We start from the raw sequence: 12,183 nt of genomic DNA, 5'->3' as shown, positions 1-12,183 counted from the left end.
ATACACTTGCATCCTACTTTGGCTGTAAATGGTTGTCAGGAGCAACTGTACCATATCATTTTGTGCTGGTAAAAAGCTATGTTGTGAATGTATACAGCCTGTCCCGCAAATATGACAGTGATAATCGCACTTAAGTAAAAAGCTCTATATTTTCTTAAATGTCATAATTCACAATGACATACAGTACTGTTATTATGGTTGTGACATCTTTATTTAAGAGCTTTAAAAAGAAGAGAAAACACAGATCATCAACATGGCTACACGATTTATTACTGAAAATATTCAATATAAGGGCATCAGTTCAGTCTCCAGTACTGTAGTTATTGCTTTATAATAATCTGTCTGTGGTCCTCAGCTGTCTAGTCTACAACAGGGAATAAATAACACAGGTGAACTGGTTTAGATGGCAGAGGCATGTTTTAGATCAGAATCCTATTCTGGGGAGTGCTGATGTCATAGATGGAAGATTCTCTTGAAATCCACTGTTGTAGATTGGTCTACTTAAAAAACCAACATACGAGAGTGGGACTTTGGGAAATTGGATGTTGGAACCTGGTATAAATTACAATAGGGCTAAAGATAAGGTCCCACCATGCAGGTCAATAGGTCTTCTTCCAGGAGCGGAAATAGAGCTGGATTGGGATCAGTGGGTTTCTTTTCTGTAGGCTGGGATGGAACGCATCAAAGTCTACCCGCCGCACCCTTTGAAGGTAGTCCTCCAGCACCACCTAGAACAGCAGCCAGAGAGGGGAAACAGCATCAACACACTGTGTGTGTGTGTGTTGTGTGTGTCAGTTCTTATTCTCTACATGTGGAAGCTAGCGTGAGCGTCATCTTAGAGCTCAGGAATGTGCTTCCTCTTTGCCCTAGATGCGCAAAGCCAGCCCAGCCTAAAACATATGATATGATTCAGCAGCTGAGAGGAAAGAGCCTTTAAGGCGTCAGAACAGATTAACATAGTTATAGCGCCAGCAGCAATAGAGCATCATATTTGTGGAAATTGTCCTGGATGGAGAGGATAAAAGAGGAACACAGAATTGAGTGGATTAATGCTCTCTCTTTCTCTAATTACCATCATACCCCTGCTGGTTGGAGCACTCAAGCGTTGTGACCATCCGCCCTTCAAAACATAACACACGACGCGGGGCATTTGTCTATTTCGAATTCTTCACCTTGGCCTCATTCTCAAGCCTCTGGTTAATATGTTCTGCCCTTCTTGCTCTCTTTCATGCCCCTTCTCTGTGGGAATCAGACTGCTTTTGAGATTGCCAGTGGTAAGAGCCCATAATGCAGTCCCTTGGTGGTCTGTCTGGTGCGATTTAAATTGGAGCATTAAAAGGTCTGGCCTGATGGGGAGCGTGCTGTGATGGGAGGGAGATTAGGCTAGACAGACAGCCATGTGAGGATATTGGGAGGTGGTTGAGGAGGAGAAAGGATCATTCAACAGATGGCTGCTCCTCCTTGCCTAGGTTCAGATGAACATGACTGGAGGATTAATTAACCTCTCTTGGGTAGGGGGCAGTATTTTGACGTCCGGATGAAAAGCGTGCCCGTAGTAAACTGCATGCTGCTCAGGCCCAGAAGCTAAGATATGCATATTAGATTTGGATAGAAAACACTCTGAAGTTTCTAAAACTGTTTGAATGATGTCTGTAAGTATAACAGAACTCATATGGCAGGCAAAAACCTGAGAAAAAATCCAACCAGGAAGTGTTGAAATCTGAGGTTTGTATTTTTTCTAATATACAGTGTCTGTGGGGTCATTTTGCACTTCCTAAGGCTTCCACTAGATGTCAACAGTCTTTAGAACATTGTTCCATGCTTCTACTATGAATGGGGAGAAAATAAGAGCTCTTGGAATCAGATGATTGAGAAAATGACATGAGCTCAATCACGCGTGCTCCCGTGAGAGTTGTGTTCCTTTTCATTTCTGAAGACAAAGGAATCGTCCGGTTGGAATATTATGAACGATTTATGATAAAAACATCCTAAAGATTGATTCTATACATCGTTTGACATGTTTCTACGAACTGTAATATAACTTTTTTTGAATTTTCATCTGAACTTACTGCGCGAGCACAGTGCATTTGGATTACTCGACTGAACGCGCAAACAAAAAGGAGGTATTTGGACATAAATATGGACTTTATCGAAACAAAACAAACATTTATTGTGGAACTGGGATTCCTGGGAGTGCATTCCGATGAAGATCAAAGGTAAGTGAATATTTATAATGCTATTTGTGACTTCTGTTGACTCCAAAATGGCGGGTATCTGTATGGCTTGTTTTGATGTCTGAGTGCTGTACTCAGATTATTGCAAAGTTTGCTTTCGCCGTAAAGCTTTTTTGAAATCTGACACAGCGGTTGCATTAAGGAGAAGTTTATCTATAATTCTGTGCATAACACTTGTATCTTTTATCAAAGTTTATGATGAGTATTTCTGTAAATTGATGCGCTCATTCACCGGAAGTTTTAGAGGCAAAACATTTCTGAACATTACGCGCCATAGTAAAATGGGGTTTTTGGATATAAATATGAACTTTATCGAGCAAAACATACATGTATTGTGTAACATGAAGTCCTATGAGTGCCATCTGATGAAGATCATCAAAGGTTAGTGATTAATTTTAGCTGTATTTCTGTTTTTTGTGACACCTCTCCTTGCGTGGAAAATGGCTGTGTGGTTTTTCTGGTCTAGGTGCTGTCCTAACATAATCTAATGCTATGCTTTCGCTGTAAAGCCTTTTTGAAATCGGACACTGTGGTTGGATTAACGAGAAGATTATCTTTAAAATGGTGTATAATACTTGTATGTGTGAGAAATTTGAATTATGAGATTTTTGTTGTTATGAATTTTGCACTCTGCTATTTCACTGGCTGTTGGCGATGTTGGACGCTACCGTCCCACATACCCTAGAGAGGTTGTTTAAAAAACGAATGACGAGAACTTGAAGAGAAACTAACACGCAGACCTGGTCTCTTCCCTGGTACCAGGACTAAGGAAGCCCCATAGTTCAGTCTCGTCTTTGGTCAACGTTTTAGTAAATATGACCCTTTTCATGATGTTACGTCAGTCACAGTGACCACATCCTAACCCAATAAATGCTAATGATTCTTGCAATAATAACAACAACAACCCACTGTCTGGAGGAAGGCAGGGAAAGCGGAAGCTGGTATGTTCTTGCTGAATGATCTAGCCTGTGGAGACAAAAAGGTTCAAACTGAGTAAAATGACTAACACAGGCTAATAAAGCTATAATCCGTTTAACAGAGATGGACGTGCATATAAAAACACCAGTAGCTACTAAATATCGGACTACTTCAGCTTCTCTTTTAAATTCCTTTTGTGTACAAACAAGCCTTAACTAACTTGAAGCTTACAATAAAACAAAGTTACAAGTATTCATCAACGTTAAATGATTATGTATGTGTTGTACAGGTAAAAAACGCATTGTAGTAGCCATTCGAAAAAAACGACTGATCCCACATGAGAACACACTATCAGAACCCTCCAAATGTAATTGAATCAAATCAAGCAGTAAATCTGTTCGGCAAGAACAGCCCACCAAATATCATTGGAGGAACACTGTCCTAATGTCATGAGGGTACGTACGTGTTGTAGGTGTACGTGGGCTTGGCTGGCAATGTCATATACCACATCTCTCACATTCTGTTCCCGGCTTCCTCGGATGAAGTCCTCCTGGGAGGCTCTGTGCTGGTGGTGACACACACACACACACACACACACACACACACACACACACACACACACACACACCCCTTTGTTCACACCACTTATTCACACAGGAGAGATTTGTTCCTTCAAACCACGAATCTAGCCAAGCAAACCAATTGTTCATGCTGAGAGCATATGGCCTCTAATGGGGTGAACAAAGTGAAGCTCTCGATAATTATCTTCATTATTCACGGCATGCATAGCGATTGTCAGATCTCAGTTCTCTCCTTTAAAAATTGTTATGGCCTCAGGCTGCCCTGAGGTCTGTTTACGGCACAGTGGCCGTCAGCCCCATGATAGACAGAAGTTGTTAACTGAGTAGAAGTTGGAAAGTTTGACAGCAAAATAAATATATAAAACGGGTCATCTGAATCTTATTCCACAAATAAGGAGTTTAGTTTGATATAAACTCAGCAAAAAAATAAATGTCCCTTTTTCAGGACCCTGTCTTTCAAAGATAACTCATAAAAATAACGTCACAGATCTTCATTGTAAAGGGTTTAAACACTGTTTCCCATGCTTGTTCAATGAACCATAAACAATTAATGAACATGCACCTGTGGAACGGTCTTAACTAACAGCTTACAAACGGTAGGCAATTAAGGTCACAGTTATGAAAACTTAGGACACTAAAGAGGCCTTTCTACTGACTCTGCAAAACAACAAAGAAAGATGCCCAGGGTCCCTGCTCATCTGTGTGAACGTGCCTTAGGCATGCTGCAAGGAGGCATGAGGACTGCAGATGTGGCCAGGGCAATAAATTGCAATGTCCGTACTGTGAGACGCCTAAGACAGCGCTACAGGGAGACAGAACGGACAGCTGATCGACCTCGCAGTGGCAGACCACGTGTAACAACACCTGCACAGGATCGGTACATCTGAACATCACACCTGCGGGCAGGTACAGGATGGCAACAACTGCCCGAGTTACACCAGGAACGCACAATCCCTCCATCAGTGCCCAGACTGTCCGCAATAGGCTGAGAGAGGCTGGACTGAGGGCTTGTAGGCAGGTCCTCACCAGACATCACCGGCAACAACGTCGTCTATGGGCACATCCCCACCGTTGCTGGACCAGACAGGACTGGCAAAAAGTGCCCTTCACTGACGAGTCGCGGTTTTGTCTCACCAGGGGTGATGGTCGGATTCGCGTTTATCGTCGAAGGAATGAGCATTACACCGAGGCCTGTACTCTGGAGCGGGATCGATTTGGAGGTCGAGGGTCCGTCATGGTCTGGGGCGGTGTGTCACATCATCATTGGACTGAGCTTGTTGTCATTGCAGGCAATCTCAACGCTGTGCGTTACAGGGAAGACATCCTCCTCCCTCATGTGGTATCCTTCCTGCAGGCTCATCCTAATATGTCCCTCCAGCATGACAATGCCACCAGCCATACTGCTCTTTCTGTGAGTGATTTCCTGCAAGACAAGAATGTCAGTGTTCTGCCATTGCCAGCGAAGAGCCCGGATCTCAATCCCATTGAGCACATCTGGGACCTGTTGGATCGGAGGGTGAGGGCTAGGGCCATTCCCCCCCAGAAATGTCTGGGAACTTGCAGGTGCCTTGGTGGAAGAGTGGGGTAACATCTCACAGCAAGAACGGGCAAATCTGGTGCAGTCCATGAGGAGGAGATGCACTGCAGTACTTAATGCAGCTGGTGGCCACACCAGATACTGACTTACTTTTGATTTTGACCCCCCCCCCTTTGTTCAGGGACACATTATTCCATTTGTTAGTCACATGTCTGTGGAACTTGTTCAGTTTATGTCTCAGTTGTTGAATCTTATGTTCATACAAATATTTACGCATGTTAAGTTTGCTGAAAATAAACGCAGTTGACAGTGAGAGGACGTTTCTTTTTTTGCTGAGTTTAGTTTAACAATAATATGAGGACAAGGAGATTTGTATTGCTGAAAAGCACAAGGCGGTCGGTGTCTGTAGACATGCTGCTACACACATTAGCTTGACAAACTAAGCACTCACCGTCCCTTAATGACACAGGAAGTGGAGAAAACCCACCAGGCTTTAGCAAGCTTCAATTGAGCTCAGGACTAGACCTTTATGTTACAATAGCACCCCAGGTGTCAAAACAATAGTGATAGGCAAATGACCTGGAGGCTCCATAAACCTGACGAGGTCCCTACTGTCATACACACTGGACTAGTAGCGGTAAAAACATCTCCTGATGTCACATCATAAACCAGCTGCACACAGTCCCGTCACTCCAGCTGTGGCTCAGAGGCCTTGTCGACAGATGATCAGACAAAGGCTGTGAATTTGACTTGTAACTACAGCCAGTGCATTTGTCATGGGGTTTCACTATAACTGTGCCTCCGGCATACTGCATTTGGAATAGTGACACACTCCCTCACTGTGTTGATAATGCCAAACCGGTCTAGCAGGAATATAATGTGACATAAAGGCCTGTACGTGTGTGTGTCTGGAATGGCAGTATGGCATCCATCTGTACAAAACGTCACCAGCAGGAAAGTCATCATTTTGATACCTCTGCTGCAGATATGATCACTCACCAGCATGCAGATGTCCATAGGTAGGTAGACTTTGCGTCTGCTGCTGTGGTAGGGCGTGGCTCTTAGGCACGTCACGATCCCCTGGGCCTTACCAATGTGGCTGGCAGCATGATCAGCATGGACATCTTTCACACCTGGACAAACACACACACACAAAGGGAATCAGGGAAGACAGAAAATAACAAAAAGTTCAAACATTGCACCACTTTTAAAACAAACAAACTATTGAATTAAACATGCTGTCTAGGTACAAGAAGAATTTGTCTTCTAGTTAACCTCAAACCTAGTTACCATTTTGATTGACTAGGACCATGCTAAAACCTTAAGCAGACACTGTTCTCTTGTATACATAATTTATAACAACAATGAAGCGCACCCACTTTGATATTAATAAGTGGGAAATGCTTTCATGCTGAGTGCCCTGTACTTGAAATAGGTTGAGGTTCAGTCAGACGTCTCTTCTAGTCAATTAGACTGGAACAAGCGTGACGGGTTCCTTCGCAGAGGGGGGCAAAATAATGACATTCCACAAGAGAAGATGCGAATGATTCACAGAAATGCAGGTATTTGAGATGCAGAAATTATGCCACTTAATTAATCGCTCAAGTGAATACAGCTTGACCAGCTTCTAAGTCTTCCTCTCATAAAACAATCTGCATGTTCAAGTAATCATTATTTTGTATACAGTGCATTCGGGAAAGTATACAGACTCCTTGACTTTTTCCACATTTTGTTACAGCTTTATTATAAAATGCATTAAAAAAAAAAATCCCCCTCAATCTACACACAATACCCTTTACTGACAAATCAAAAACAGGTTTTTAGAAATATTTGCAAATATGTTAAATAAAAAAACGGAAATATTACATGTACATAAGTATTCAGACCCTTTACTCAGTACTTTGTTGAAGCACCTTTGGCACCGATCACAGCCTCGAGTCTTCTTGGGTATGACACTACAAGCTTGGCACACCTGTATTTGGGGAGTTTCTCCCATTCTTCTCTGTAGATCCTCTCAAGCTCTGTCAGGTTGGATGGGGAGCGTCTCTCCAGAGATGTTCGATCGGGTTCAAGTCCGGGCTCTGGCTGGGCTAGTCAAGGACATTCGGAGACTTGTCCCGAAGCCACTCCTGCATTGTCTCGGCTGTGTGCGTAGGGTCATTGTCCTGTTGGAAGGTGAACCTTTGCCCCAGTCTGAGGTCCTGAGTACACTGGAGCAGGTTTTCATCAAGGATCTCTTTGTACTTTGCTCCGTTCATCTTTCCCTCAATCCTAACTAGTCTCCCAGTTTCTGCTGCTGAAAAACATCCCCACAACATGATGCTGCCACCACCATGCTTCACCGTAGGGATGGTGCCTGGTTTCCTCCAGATGTGACGCTTGGCATTCAGGCCAAGGAGTTCAACCTTGGTTTCATCAGAGAAGAGAATCTTGTTTCTCATGGTCAGAGTACTTTAGGTACCTTTTGGCAAAGTGCAAGCGTCATGTTCCTTTTACTGAGGAGTGGCTTTCATCTGGCCCCTCTACCATAAAGGCCTGATTGGTGGAGTGTTGCAGAGACTGTTGTCCTTCTGGAAGGTTCTCCCATTTCCACAGAGGAGCTCTGTCAGAGTGACCATCGGGTTCTTGATCACCTCCCTAACGAAGGCCCTTCTCCCCCGTTTCCATTTGCTCAGTTTGGCCGGGCAGCCAGCTCTAGGAAGAGTCTTGGTGGTTCCAAACTTCTTCCATTTAAGAATGGAGGCCACTGTGTTCTTGGGGACCTGCAATGCTGCAGAAATGTGTTGGTACCCTTCCCCAGATCTGTGCCTCAACACAACCCTGTCTCGGAGCTCTACAGACAATTCCTTCGACCTCATGGCTTGGTTTTTGCTCTGACATGCTCTGTCAACTGTGGGACCTTATAGACAGGTGTGTGCCTTTACAAATCATGTCCAATCAATTGAATTTACCACAGGTGGACTCCAACCAAGTTGTAGAAACATCTCAAGGATGATCAATGGAAACAGGATGCACTTGAGCTCAATTTCAAGTCTCATAGCAAAGGGTCTGAATACTTATGTAAATAAGGTTTCTGTTTTTTATTTTTAACAAATGTGCAAACATTTCTAAAAACCTGTTTTCACTTTGTCATTATGGGGTATTGTGTGTAGATTGAGGAAAATGTTTTATTTCATCCATTTTAAAATAAGGCTGTAACGTAACAAAATGTAGAAAAAGTCAAGGGGTCTGAAAACTTTCTGAATGCACTGTACATACACAGTATAATGTGACTGTTCCTGTCCTGAAAGGAGCAGAGTCATAGTCATACATTTCTTTGGCTCTATGGAATCTATTGAGAATGTGTTTAATGTAGAGTGGAAATGGGTAATTTCTGTTGTCCAGCCTTTCAGCAAAAATCTACAGGAGATCAGTGGCTATATTGATTCATTCTGATGGTATTTCCATTGTGCAATTATGCATGAAGCGCTCTGCTACGCCAGGCGGAAATGGTGTCATTAGACAAGACACAATTACAAAGTTCCCGGCAATGTTCCATTCGCTGGCTGCAATTCTCATCTTTCTCAATTTAGTCAATGTGCTGCATTTGCAAGCACGATTCTCATCATTTCTAAGAGGTACTTGAACACTGGGAAGTTAATTGTGAATATAAATTAGATGCTTTCCCCCCCCCCTCGGGAACAGAACAATGCACATGCTGTACACGCTCTTCAGTCAGTAGAGTCAAGCACAAAACACAGATACACCTGCTCACCTAAACTCTCCAAAAGAAGGTACAGTAGTGAGGACTGGGTATTCTCTGAATAGGCCTCCAACTCCTGGAGGTTTCTATAAGCTCTGTCTTCCAGGTCTTTCTCCTGTTGGCAACAGTAGAGACATACTTCAAATAAATGAAACAGAACTAGAATTGAATCCACACAAATCCATGACCTAAAATGCAACATTTGCTTACTCTCTCAGAGATTATCCTAAGCATCCACCTCTTTGTCAGGTAGTGTTTCTTCACTGCCTGCAAAAGGAGATATTTGAAGATGTTTAAAACAGTACATATCAAATGCATTAGAAAAGCTTCGTTTAATGGTATGCAAAGTCCAAACGATATACTGTAGACTGTGATAGCCTGCAGATGTATTAATGAACATAAAAACAGAAGATGTCTACTCCAGACTGACCCTCCATAGTTCTGCACTGACAGGCTGCACTGGGGGGTCGTCCCTGTAGATTTCCTCCACTGTAGTCTTCCAGAACTGCATCCGCATCAGACCTATGGTCTTCTGGGAAACAGAGTCCTTCACCTTGGAGAGAAACAAAAAGCGAGGGTTTTCTCAATTCCTTTCAGAAGACATCTTCATTGAATAAGTTTATACTGTTAGGCATACAGATTTGCATGAAAAATGTCTCGCTAAACCATTCCCTCACGGTTATCCATTTTCATATCTAGGTCTATAGGTTGATGTATTATTCTAGACATAACAGCATTACCTTCAATAGCAGGATGCCTAAACATCAACACTTAGCTCTGGACATGTATCGGACATATGACCACCCCATTGAGGATTATAGTACCATCATTTCCAATATATGCATATATATTCATAGCGTGCCTTCAGAAAGTATTCACACCCCTCAACTCTTTACACATTTTGTGTTACAGCTTGAATTTAAAATGGATTATGTCACTGGCTTACACAATAACCCATGATGTCAAAGTGGAATTGTTTTTCTAAATGTTTACAAATGAATAAAAAATTAAAACCTGAAATGTATTGAGTCAATAAGCATTCAACCCATTTGTTATGGCAAGCCAAAATAAATTCAGGATTAAAGATGTAATAATCAAGTCACATAATAAGTTGCATGGACTCAATCTGTGTGCAATAATAGTGTTAAACATGATTTTTGAATGACTACTTCATCTCTGTATCCCACACATACAATTATCTGTAAGGTCCCTTAGTCGAGCAGTGAATTTCAAACAAAGATTCAACCACAAAGACCAGGGAGGTCTTCCAATACCTCGCAAAGAAGGGCACCTATTGGTAGATGGCAACAACAACAAAAATATACAGGCGTCATTCCTAACTCCGTTGCCGGAAAGGAAGGAAACCGCTCAGGGATTTCACAATGAGGCCAATGGGGACTAAAACAGTTAGAGTTCAAAGGCTGTGATAAGAGAAAACGGAGGATGGATCAACATTGTAGTTACTCCACAATATTAACCTAATTGACAGAGTGAAAAGAAGGACGCCTGTATAGAATACATATTCCAAAACATGCATCATATTTGCAATAAGGCACAACAGTAAAACTGCACAAATGTGGCAAAGAAATTAACTTTATGTCCTTAATAAAATCCTTATGTTTGGGGATATCCAACAACACATCAATGAGTACCACTCTTCCTATTTTCAAGCATGGTGATGGCTGTGTCATGTTATGGGTTTGCTTGTCATTGGCAAGGACTAGGGAGTTTGGGGAATAAAAATAAACGGAATAGAGCTAAGCACATGCAAAATCCTAGAGTAAAACCTGGTTCAGTCTGCTTTCCAACAGACAGTGGATGACAAATTCACCTTTCAGCAGGAAAATAACCTAAAACACAAGGTCAAATCTACACTGGTTGCTTACCAAGAAGACAGTTAAATGTTCCTGAGTGTCCGAGTTACAGTTTTGACTTAAATCTGCTTGAAAATATATGGCAAGACCTGAAAGGGGTTGTCTAGCAATCATCAACAACCAATTTGACAGAGCGTGAAGAATTTTTTAAATAATAATGGCCAATGTTGCACAATCCAGGTGATCAAAGCTCTTAAGAGACTTACCCAGAAAGACTCACAGTTGTAATTGCTGCCATAGGTGCATCTACAAAGTATTGACTCAGGGGTGTGAATACTTATGTAAATGAGATATCTGTATTTAATTTTAAATACATTTGCAAAAATGTCTTCACTTTGTCATTATGAGGTATTGTGTTCAGATGGGTGAGAAAAAAAATACAAATATAATTATCCATTTTAAATTAAGGCTGTAACACAAAATGTGGAATAAGTCAAGGGGTATGAATACTTTCTGAAGGCACTCAGTGCTGAACTTTCTGGAATACCTGCCTGAGCCAGTTCGACATTGAAGGCCCTCAGGGCCAGTGAGGAGCGCCGGGCATCCTCAGGGAGAAGCAGGGAGGACACAAAACCGTCATAGTCCCGAGACCTGGGGAAACATGGCATGTGGACACATGCAAGTTATTTGTAACAAGTCAAGTGTAATGCTATTGGTGGACTAACTTCTTCACAATGAAAACTTTGGATGCAGTAACACATGTAACAAAAACAAACAACAAGCCAGGGTTGGGGTCAATTCCATTTCAATTCAGTATATGCACTGACATTCCAATCCTCTTCAATGCATTTCAATGGGGAACAATTGGAATTTGAATGTATTTGGTTTACTTTCTAAATTAACAGGAATTTAACCCAACCATGCAACTAGCTGTGCAATGTAGCCAGTCAGAGAGAGACAATGTAGCCAGTCAGAGAGGGGCCCATGCAATTTGTGCATAGAAGGATGCTTGCTAGTCATACCATTTAGCCATATTTAGCTAACTAGCAAGCTGGCTTGCTTACCTCACAATATCGATACAGTATTTTTCGTTATGCTGAGATTCTGCAGTAGAGTTTGTTGAAGCTCGTATACATTTTACTTCGGTAGGTCGTCGAATACAAATAGGGTGTGGTAATATATTTCTTTGGAATGAGTGAAACACCGAACATTTTGTGGTTAATAATCCATGCTTTGCACTAATGCCAGATGCCATGTTGACAACATACCCTTCAACTTTCACCCCTACCTTGTGTCACAACAAAAGTATTCCTCCCTATTTCATTTGTGTTCCGCTATATGTTGTATTTTTAAATAC

General features: G+C 42.1%; 1 protein-coding gene across 2 annotated transcripts; it reads right to left on the bottom strand.

Annotated features, from left to right (window-relative positions):
* Window positions 1–250: 250 nt before the first annotated feature.
* LOC106581338 (NADH dehydrogenase (ubiquinone) complex I, assembly factor 6) lies at window positions 251–12,178 on the bottom strand. 2 transcript variants are annotated; one of them, XM_045702633.1, is made up of 9 exons: window positions 11,891–12,178; window positions 11,374–11,477; window positions 9,443–9,565; window positions 9,223–9,279; window positions 9,025–9,127; window positions 6,270–6,403; window positions 3,616–3,717; window positions 3,144–3,200; window positions 251–728 (listed from the first exon to the last, which is right to left on the bottom strand). In XM_045702633.1, exons 2-9 carry the CDS (start codon window positions 11,392–11,394, stop codon window positions 600–602), a joined length of 726 nt encoding a protein of 241 aa, XP_045558589.1. In that variant the 5' UTR covers window positions 11,395–11,477; window positions 11,891–12,178; the 3' UTR covers window positions 251–599. The 2 variants fall into 2 exon arrangements, with proteins under 2 accessions (XP_045558589.1, XP_014018817.1); XM_014163342.2 differs by having other exon boundaries at window positions 11,378–11,477.
* Window positions 12,179–12,183: the final 5 nt, after the last annotated feature.

Source organism: Salmo salar, chromosome ssa02 (genome assembly GCF_905237065.1).
Source record: "Salmo salar chromosome ssa02, Ssal_v3.1, whole genome shotgun sequence".
Lineage (NCBI taxonomy): Eukaryota > Metazoa > Chordata > Actinopteri > Salmoniformes > Salmonidae > Salmo > Salmo salar.
The sequence above is the reverse complement of the archived record's forward strand: the minus strand, read 5'-3'. Positions and strand labels throughout refer to the sequence as shown.

What these genes read in the sequence shown, in the direction of transcription:
- LOC106581338 (XM_014163342.2), bottom strand. Translation starts at nt 12,081, where the DNA reads ATGGCATCTGGCATTAGTGCAAAGCATGGATTATTAACCACAAAATGT. An exon ending in TCAGTGCAGAACTATGGAGG is followed by an intron (nt 9,280 to 9,442) that starts GTCAGTCTGGAG and finishes CTCCTTTTGCAG; the next exon opens with GCAGTGAAGAAACACTACCT. An exon ending in TCCCTGCCTTCCTCCAGACA is followed by an intron (nt 729 to 3,143) that starts GTGGGTTGTTGT and finishes CTGCTGTTCTAG; the next exon opens with GTGGTGCTGGAGGACTACCT.